This window comes from Diplotaxodon limnothrissa, linkage group LG7, assembly GCF_057381915.1.
Source record: "Diplotaxodon limnothrissa isolate DT_005_m linkage group LG7, D_limnothrissa_male_GT1.1, whole genome shotgun sequence".
In the NCBI taxonomy this organism is placed as follows: Eukaryota; Metazoa; Chordata; class Actinopteri; order Cichliformes; family Cichlidae; genus Diplotaxodon; species Diplotaxodon limnothrissa.
The window spans coordinates 42,272,900-42,283,662 of record NC_140602.1 but is presented as its reverse complement, the minus strand read 5'-3'; the positions used below and the strand labels follow the sequence as shown (position 1 = coordinate 42,283,662).

At 38.4% G+C, this 10,763-nt stretch overlaps 1 protein-coding gene across 2 annotated transcripts in view; it reads right to left on the bottom strand.

The window, feature by feature from the left end:
- Positions 1 to 451: 451 nt before the first annotated feature.
- sardh (sarcosine dehydrogenase) overlaps positions 452 to 10,763 on the bottom strand; it is a 44,668-nt gene continuing 34,356 nt past the window's right edge. For both annotated transcript variants that reach the window (XM_085359719.1, XM_085359718.1), the window contains 4 exons: positions 4,135 to 4,297; positions 3,756 to 3,924; positions 2,808 to 2,943; positions 452 to 1,817 (listed from right to left, as the gene is read on the bottom strand). In XM_085359719.1, coding sequence (XP_085215845.1) covers positions 1,689 to 1,817; positions 2,808 to 2,943; positions 3,756 to 3,924; positions 4,135 to 4,297 — 597 coding nt within the window. In that variant the 3' untranslated portion in view covers positions 452 to 1,688. The remainder of the gene's footprint in view (positions 1,818 to 2,807; positions 2,944 to 3,755; positions 3,925 to 4,134; positions 4,298 to 10,763) is intronic.

Genomic DNA, 10,763 nt, shown 5'->3' with positions numbered 1-10,763 from the left:
CATTCCACATTAGTAAACATTTCGTGCTGAACTGGTTTCAACAAACATCGGCGGGAGAAGCAGGAAACGCACATACAAATGCCTTCCATTATTTAGACACCTTTTTCTGAGCTGTTCACAGTGTGTGTGCTGGACTCCAAGTGTATTCGTGTAAGTTAGAGTAAACAAAACATTGTCTTATGAGTGTCAAACCAGATTTAGATGCTTGTGTAAACACTAAGAATAATTATAACTAAAAAAACAGCACCTACATTAAAGATAAGATTCTCTGTACATTAAGAGCATTTAGTCTTTTTAAAAAAAAAAAAAAAATCAATATAAGCCAAGGTATTCATCAACAACTTAATTTTTCCCAGCATGACATCTATAAAGTCATGTCTTGCGTTACTATTAGTTTCAAATTTAAATATTTAGGAATTATAGCAAAGATAAAATGAGAGGTTTACCTATGCATAAATTAACTGCTCGCCTTATTTAGCAAACTTCTATCTGTTAAAGAACAAAAGGCGGTACATTAACACATAATGCCATGACCATGAGGGGACGGATCAGAAGACAAAGGAGATCTTTTCCCAAAAGTGTTTTCTGAAAACTGCTGTCTTCTGTTATTCTACTTCATTAGTGTCTTGTTTCCCTGGTACGTCGTGCCTTTGGGTGTTTCTTTTTTTGCCTTCCTTTCTCTCCCAGGATGACTGCTTCAGATTTAGAGAACAAACAAAAAAAAAAGCCTCTGGATTTTGTCATCATTATCAGCACAAACAGTTATTGTATTCTCTGTAAATGTCTGTATTGTTATGAGAATAATTTTACTCCCCATTACAGAGTATTAGTATAACCAAGTAAAAGGTCAAATTAACACCGCCATTAATATCAAAGTACTTCTAATAAAGGATAGCTTTCTCTTCAGCCTGATTAGCTTTTTCAAAGGACCTTCCCAAAAACTGAGAAGTATATTTATTGATATTTACTTTGGATAAAAACATCCAAATATCTGTTGTATCAGCTGTTTGTACTGTTTAGAACACACACACACACACACACACACACACACACACAACCAAGTTCTATCCAAAGAGTTGCACTGAAAACTCTACTAACAGGGTTAGTTGCAGATTAAGAGTTAACTGTCTTTACTATTTCTGGCTGTTGATCCTTTGACATAAACAACCAACAGATGTTTTAGTTATTATTAAAAAAAAAAAGAAAAACGGTTTGAAATACATCATCCGTTATTAAAGTTCTTAAGTTAAACCCTGGAAAGATGAAGGCAATCTGGACCACAAATCCCTCGACTCTTAGAGATAATACGATCAGTGTATCCCTTGAACGTTTTCATGGTATTAGTACTTGCATGACGATTCAAACAGTGTGCTATTACTCTCAGAGTGGATATAAAAACGTGGAGACAAGAAACAGAAGCACCCTTAACAATCCAGTCATATCTGATTTTTACTGATGCACATTTTTCACCAGCTTTCAACATGCAACATTTTACAAATGAGCATAAAATCGATCATATGCACATGAGTCCCATCAAATCAGAACAAAATTAACAACATTTGAGATGAACTTGTATTTGACAGAAGACAAAAACAGCTGCTCGTACAAAAGGTTGTAAATCCCTCCACCTCTGGTGCCGTTCTGTAGCTGGTGTGTTTTTCGTCAGTTTTTACATGTGTGGTCTGATCTCAATCATAGATGCCCTTGACACGCTTATTCTCAGGGTCAAAAGGAGATTTGAGGTGTGCTTTGGCCTTGTATACTACTCCCATCCTCTCCAGGGTAAACTCACCACTCTTTATGAAGTTAGCGCTAACCTGATGAAGAAAGAGACGGTGAGAGAAAATGATAAGTCATAAAACACAAAAAAGACAGAACGATAAGCAAGTATGGGGAGGAGAATTTCAAATGTGTCAAACAAGGACACATTAAAGATGAAAATGACAAGGGAGCAAAAAGAGATGAGCAAGAATCCACGTACTTTGTAAACCAGAATGACGGAGCAGCTCATCAGGCTCACGATCCATCACAATTCACAAATGCCATTTGTGACTGTGCGATTTGTGATGGATGGTTCTGTATATAGTCCGTAAGATGACAAATAAAATAACCCTGACCCTGAGCACAGTTTGGTTGTAAATGCTTGTGTGCAAGTATCACAAAAATCTGACAAGTCATAGAGGAGGAACACCATTACTTGTTGGTTGTATAAAATACTGCTCCGAGCAGGCAGATTATTCCAGAACGGACAATGTGACTGCAGGAGTTTTAAAGCACAGGAAGCTATCAATTCCCTCATGACTCAGTGTCAGCTCGCTCGTAACACCAAGTGCTAATTTTCACTGACTGACTCCCCGACTCTCCCACTAATCTGTCACCGTGTCTCGAATTCATTCGCTGACAGACACATGCTCCATGTCCTGGAGCCTCACGCTAACCATACGCGTGCATACTACTTGTTTATTACTAATCAAAGAAAAACCTTGAGAAGAATTTAAATGCAGAAATACATGCAGGGACATATGACACATATCTAAGCAGATATTAAAATCACAGAAGTCAACTGCTGCACGCAACCTTAGCTACTAATCTAAGCTGTCTGATATTCAGTTATGACAACGGCTCGTGTGATCATTTTAGTTTTCTGCACTTTACTTTCAAGGATTTAGTAAACTCGACACATTTTTTTCACAACAGCGCAGATCTCTGCCATTTTCATATTTTAACACAAACACTGGAAAACGGGAGAGAATGTGGTCAGAATAAGTGTGGGCACTGCAGTGTGTTGGTGCTTTTAAGGCACTTACCACTCCTCCATCTGGATTGCGGATGTATCCATAACCAATAGTTTTGTCGATATAAAAGCCATAGTCGGCACGTCGGAGGTGACCAACAGGAACACCATTGCGGTAAATAGCCTCCAGACCAAACATCGGGACTTTCCTAAAAGCCACAGAGTAAGAGATGCAGATAATGATAACAGCTTTATCTCAAAACAATGTTGCAAAGATTTTGACATTTGACAATGAAAGACTGGAGGCAGTGTCAAGTTTTCAACAATACAACCCTGTTGCCGTTTCACTGGATTTGTTTGTTTTGGACCGCTTTTGATAAATATTAACCAGTGCATACCAGTAACAGCCCACAAGACCTTTCTGAGAAACTCAGACCCCGCCATCACAACTGACTGCTGTCAGTCGGTCAGAGTTTCCCGCTTCCAGCACATCAACTTTAATAACCGACTGTTCACTTGCAACCTAAAATACCTCATTTCCTTGACAACTGCCACTGTAACGAGATAATCAATGTTATTCATCTCACCTGTCAGTGGTTTTAATAATGTGGTTGTTTGGTGTATAAATACAGTCTCAGGTCTCAGAAAATGAAAAGATTTGTATTTTTTTGGTGTATTATTTACTTCATAAAATAAGGTTATGAATCTTAAATATTAATAGTCAGAACTACTTAAACATAATATATCTAAAGATAACATTTATAAACTGCTTCACCTGTTCCCATCTTTCGCTCTGGAATAAAACATATATTTGATTTTATTTGATTTTTCAAATCAATGTTACATTTATTCACTGCACCATCTTTAAATATAATGATCCTGTTGCCTGGGAATAACATGGATGGTTGCTGTGCTGCTGAAAATATTTAAATTACATCTATAAATGCCCCCCCCCTTAATTAATTTTCTTAATTTCTTTCTGATGATTAAAATATCATGTCACGACAGAAGCTCTACTGACTCATCAGTGGTGAAGCAGACGATGCGCCTCTTCAGTCCCTCCTTCTTCTGTTTCTCTAACATATCACGACCCTGGAAAGGGACTGAACTCTTCAGCTTGCAGGTGAAGGCTAGCCCCGCCTCCAGTGGTGTGTCATCAGGGCGCAGGTCGGCGTGCCAATGCCTGTACCCTTAAAAACAAGAAACACAAAAGATTAGAGTAAAAGCCATGTTTCCTGCATATTTGGTACAATATTATTAAAAGTAAACTTTGGCTGAGTTCCATGCTGGATGATTATTAAAAGAAATGTAGACTCAGTTGTTTTGTTTACTAGTTAAATCCTACCTGAGCTAGATTGGATATTATAGTTATAGATTTATGACCTTTAAATACAAGTTACCTTTCTCTATGCTGAGCGAGTCGATGGCTCTGTAGCCTGAGTTGATGATGCCGTGCTTTGCACCAGCAGCCATGACAGCACGGTAGACTGGAAGGCAGGAATCTTTGGGAATATGCAGCTCCCAGCCGAGCTCTCCGACAAATGACAGGCGCATAGCTCGCACCTGTGATGAGAGAGGGGTCAGAGAAGAGGCTTAGAAGATGGAGAGATGCACAAAGAGGACCGAGCTGCCATACTCTTTTTGTGCTCATTCATGCACAAACACACTTCATCCTTGAGGCCCAAATTTACATGGAATTCATTTTAATACCAAAAGCAGCTTCACAGAAAGCCAGAAAACAGAAGAGAAAAATCAGGACAGATGTACGAAGATACAAGGTGCACAAGAAAGGACAGGAGGGAAAATACAATCATACTGAAGGCATGAAAGACGTTGCTATGAATCAAAAGGAAAATGGAAAGCATTTTGCAATCTGTGTGTCATTCTTTATAGTTTGTCTTTTTCAATAAAGATCGTGTTAACGTTCATCATCTTCACAGCAAAAAATGCAGAAAAGGGAAGAGGAGAAAAAACTCCAGCGAACGGCTCAGGAGAAGCAACTGCAATCTGTTTACCTTCTGACAACTGATGAAGACTGCGAGTACAGACTGTGTATCCTGTCATTTCATTTTTGCAAAGTGAAAATCTGCACACAAATCTTCTCCTTCTGTTTCTTCTTCTATGGTATTATGTAAGCTAAAGTGCCCTCACACCCTTACAGAAAACTGTGTGAAATTAATAAAGCAAAAATGTCAGCCAGCAGAATGGCCATGTAGTGGTTATAATAATCTAATATTTTATGCAGTTTACTACAACAGTGACAGCCATTTTCATTTTTAACTGGGAGTGAAATAAGATTAAACCATGTAGATAGCTTTGGGCTTGAAGCACTGAAAAACTGCAGGCTAAAAGTCTGCATTATTATTATTAGCACTGCTGTTTTAACGCCAACCTCAGCATTTGAAAAATGAAATGTATCATTTTACATATAGCAGGTATCTGTGCTAACCCCGGCAGTGTTTTCTGAGATGTCACATTTACCAGGCAATGTCTATCTTTGATAAACAGTCCATCTTAACTTTTTTTTTTAAGTTGTATGAGATGAAAATAAAAAGTTCTTCCTTCAGTTCCCTTTTCACTACAATAATATATATAATGTGTCAGTAATGTAACAAGAAGTCCCAGTACATGTACATGTTATATATTATAATTAAGTATGGCAATGTGTCTTCATTACAACGTTAACCACCAGGGAGGAAAAACAAAACAAAACAAGCAATACATGTAAAGATCTGAAATCAAGTTGCATTATCAGTAACAGCTTTAAAAATCCAGAATATGCCACTTAATCATAACAAGACTGACTCTGCTGCCTTAATTTGTATCAGATTCAACAAAGCACTGAAAACATTCCTCAGAGATTTTGGTCCGTAGTGACATGACAGCATCACACAGCTGCTGTAGATTTTTTTGGCTACAAATCCATGATGTGAATCTCCTGATTCAACCCAAAGGTGCTTTGTTGGATTGAGATCTGACCATGAGTATAGTCATTAGTCATTGTCATGTTCAACACCCTGGTTTGAGATGATTTAAGTTTTGTGACATGATGCGATACATGCTGGAAGTAGCCTTCAGAAGATGGGTGCACAGTGGTCATAATGGGATTTATTTATTTTTTATTAGTCCTTTATTTATCCAGGTAAAAAATCTCATTGAGATTAAAAATCTCATTTTCAAGAGAGACCTGGCATCATGGCAACAAAAGTTAAAATACACATACCACATAAATATATAACATTTAAAACAAATACAATATCCCATACCAACATGTGTAAAATATACAATAACAGATCAAATTAAGAGTACATTAAAAACAATCACATTGAGTAAAAGAGTTATTCTCTCGTTCCTTTAAGGTAACCAATTCTGATAATTTCAGTTCCTTCTGCAGATTATTCCAGGAAGCAGGGGCAGCGTATTTAAAAGCCTTTCCCCCCAATTCTGTTCAGATTTTTGGGATAATCAATTGTATGGTATTATGGGAACAAAGGCTGTACTGGTTGTGGTTTTTACACATATAAACACATAAATAAGATGGAACCAGCCCAACGAGAGATAGATAAAGATCAACCAATGGGAGAGTCTGCGAATATGCAAAGATAGACATTTAGCAGCAGCATACAAAGAACAATGATGTACACGATTTCCATAGCCAGTAATAAAATGTAAAGCACAATGGTACACAGTATCCAACCTCTTTAGGTAGTGGGCAGGTGCATTCATAAAAAGCAGGTCACCATAATCCAATAAAGGTAAAAAAGTTCTATGAATCAAGTGTTTTCTCACTTGGAGGGAGAAACAGGATTGATTTCTAAAAAAGTAACCTAGTTTTAGTTTTAACTTCGACACAAGCCTTTGGATGTGAGTTTTAAATGACAAATTCTGATCTATAATGATCCCTAGATATTTGTAAGGTGTGACCATTTCAATTTCAGTTCCTTGAATTGTTTTAATCTTAGGAGACGTAGCTAACAACTCCTTGCCATTTGAGAATAACATGAACTTGGATTTATCTGGATTTAACACCAACTTAAGTTGAGTTAAATGGGACTGAACTATATCAAAGGCAGACTGCAGAAAATGCAGGGTTTGTGCTACTGAAGGGGATGAACAATAAATAATTGTATCATCTGCATAAAGATGAAATGCTGCATTTGACAAATTATCACAAAGGTTGTTTATGTAAAGAGAAAATAGCAATGGCCCTAATATGGAGCCCTGTGGAACTCCTTTGGATACTGGGAGAAAAGAGGAAGAAGACCCAGCAGCACGGACACACTGTTTTCTTGCTGACAAGTAATTTGAAAACCAACTTACAGCATTTACAGATAGACCAATATTGTTTAGTCTATTTAATAAAATAGCATGGTCAACTGTATCAAAAGCCTTTGACAAGTCAAGAAAAAGAGCAGCACAGTATTTTTTGCAGTCCATTAAATTAACGATGTCATTAACCACTTTAATAGCAGCAGTTATTGTGCTGTGTTGTTTTCTCAATCCTGACTGATGTTGGGAAAGAAAGGAATTTTTGTCCAAAAAGTCTTTCAGTTGTTCACTAATGAACTTTTCTAGAACTTTTGCTAGAACACACAATTTAGATATGGGCCTGTAGTAACATCTGAAGGATCACCTCCTTTCAGCAAAGGGAGAGACAGTAACATGGAATTTGCTTTTTACATAAATTGCAACACCGCCACTCTCAATGGAAAACTGTATTTAGTAGTCAGTATAAGCTTTTAATGATATAAGTTTACGTGTGATAGAATACTGCATGATGACCTTTCATGCAGAACTGATTGTTCTTTATAAAACGTGTTCTGATATTTCTATCTGAATCTTCCCCAGTTCTGACTGACCACACACACACACACACACACACACACACACACACACACACACACACACAAATAAACTAAAATAAAATAAATAAAGACAAGTGCAAGAACAGAGCGCTGATCACAGGGCCCCCCACTCTCGTGTGAGCGCTCTGTGACCGCCCTTGCAAGTAAAATCTGCAGCGTGTGTGTGTCTTCACTCTTAGACTCTCAGCTGAAGAAGTGTCTTTTAAAATAAATCTCTTGACAGCCACCCTTTCTGAGGTGGTCGCAACGGAAAAGATTATAGCCTGTTATTGCAATGTCTTTGTCAGTAATCGATTTTGTAAGCCAGGTTTCTGATACTATAAGAATATTGGTATCTAACGCTTTCATCCAAACTTTCACAAAATCAAGTTTGGGAAGAAGACTTCTGACATGTAAATGAGTGATACCAAGACCTGTTCGAGTTTTAAAATCACAAGGAGTACTTAAGCATTTGCAATCTGGACCGGGATTAGGTTGCACATTTCCAGATAAAAGAAGCAGAAGAACAATAAAACATTTTCTTTTCACAGATTTTTTTTTGTAGGATTACAGACTGATTTCTCTTAGTGCCCAATCTCTTTGGGGGGTGAGAGAATTGGGAAATAAACCAGTGATATGGAATAAATCAGTTAAAATGAGATCTCTGCTGATGAGCACGTTTGAGAAGCTTAAAAGATGTAAAATCCCACCTTGTTCCCTTTGAGAGGAGTAAGAAGTATGGTTTTTCTTGCTCCACAGACATCATGTAGACAAAAAGCTGTCAATAAAAACAAAGGAAAAAAAGACTACTGAGGATAACATGCTGACTGACAGATAGACCTGATAGACCTGTGGTAGAGCCTGGTTGTGGCCTGCTGGCTGGACCTGCTAGCTGATGGTGGAGCCTGGTTGTGTAGGAAAGCTTCTGGTTGTTCCACTGAACAACCAGAAGCTTGTTCAATATGGGAACATATTGTTCAGTGGCAATATGTCTCCATATTGCCATGGTCAGCAACAATACTCAGGTAGGCTGTTGTGTTTAAACAAAGCTCAGTTGGTGCTAAGAAGCCTAAATGTGTCAACAAAAAAAAAATGCCCCCACCCCTATTATAACACCACCAGCCTCAAGCTGTTGATACAAGGCAGGATGGATCTATGTTTTCATTTTGTTTACTCTAAATTCTGGCCCCATCTAAATTTCACAGCAGACATTCAGACTGAGACCAGATAATGATTTTCCAAACTTCTATTGTCTAATTTTGGAGCGCTAACGCAAATTGTAGGCTCAGTTTCTTGTTCTCTGCTGACACGAGTGCCACCTGTACAATGGTCCTCTGCTGCTGCAGATCCATCTACCTCAATGTTCGGCACTCTGAGATGATCTTCGGCCTACCTCGAATGTAACAAGTGGTTGCCTTCCCATCTGCCCAGAGCAGTATGACCATTCTCCTGGCCTCGAGCAAAGCATCAACAAGCCATTTTTGCTCAGACATACTGGTTATTTTCTCTTTTTAAGATCAATCCCTAGAGATGGTTCTCTGGGGAAAATCCCAGTACAGTAGATCTTCAGTTCTCAAAGTCACATAAATCATCTGTCTTCCTCATTCCGATGCTTTTTTTTTTTCTTTTTTTTGCCTGTCCCGTTTGGCTCTTTTGCCATCAGAATTGTTGTCTAAAGGCAAAGAAAGATGCCCAATGGATTTACTTTACCAAATTGACCATCCCAGCCTTGCCATAATGGTCCATTTGATTCACCTTTTATTGTTTATTTTATTTTCACTTACTGAACATGGGACAGACTTGACTGGGGGAAAGAAGGGGAGAAAGAAAGAGGGAAAGAAAAACAGCTGAGAAGAGGGACGGGGGAGAAGGGCAAAAGACAAAAACCAACAGAATAAGCAGAAAAAGAAAAAAAGAAGAAAAAAGAAAAAAAAATGCATATATCAATCACCTGGATCACCTGCTGAGAAAGAAAAAAGAAAGCAAGCAGAAGAGAACAAGAGTAATAGAATAAACAACATCACAATGATATATGGGAATATGACAGTAAATACTAAATATTAAACATTATTGTGCAGCACATAAGATCAACAGAACACAGTGTGCTTTGAGGTAGGAGCCAAAAAGGGTGTAGTTTGTGGGTGTGATCACCCGTGTGTACACCTGTGAGCATGGACGCGCTTGTTTTGCAGGTCAACAGCATACCTAAATGTGTCGATTTGCTACCACATGACTGACTGATTAGATATTTTCAGCAATGACCAGTTGAACAGATGTAACTAACAAGGTGGCGAGTGAGTGTACAATGTTACAATGAAACAATATGAGAACACACAGGTGACAAATCCCATATTGCTCTTTAAAATGAAATCACATCAAATTCAGGTGAGAGAAAAGGAGATGGAAAGATCACATCTAAAAAAAAAAATTTTAAAAAAAATAAGAGAGAGCAAATAAAATAAAAAAAACGTGGAGAGAAAACAACAGTTTCCCCAGTAGGTGTAGTGACAGCCAGGCCATCTGGCCATGTAGGGATCACCCTGAGTCCCATATGTACGCATGAAGCTCTGGGGAAGGTACATGTATGCCTGCATATATTCAAAATACACCCTGAAGCACATGAGTGACCAGCAATTATACATTTACCTGGAAAAAATCAAAGACAGATAGCTAAAAGGCTGACATATGTACAAGACTGCATCTACACATAAATTTGTATCTCCCTCCATCCCGCTGCACATTTGCTATTAGGAGAGAGCGAGAGACAGAGAAAGAGAGAGAGCGAGAGAGTCTAATGAGCTATGAGGGGAGCAGAGGGTTCTGGTCTCACAGCAGTGCAGCCATTAAAATGTCACCCAGACAAGGCCAGAAACCAGCTGGAAGACAGCACAAGTGGCACACTTGCACACAAGCAACACAAACACTCCTGCAGAGCTGTGAGAAGATGCTGACTGCAACCACCAGAGCGCTGCATAATTCATGCAAGACCAACTAAGAGAGCGAGTATGTGTGTGGACATATGTGTCGCTGCATGTGTTGGTACAACATGCTCTTTTTCTTTTTTCTTTTTTTTGAGGGCAGGAAGTCTGTGGAGGTCAAAGGCAGAGGCTGATCACACTTAACTGCATCACCTCTTGAAAAATTTATAAAAAGACAGCTAAAAATGAGTACATGAGCATCATTTT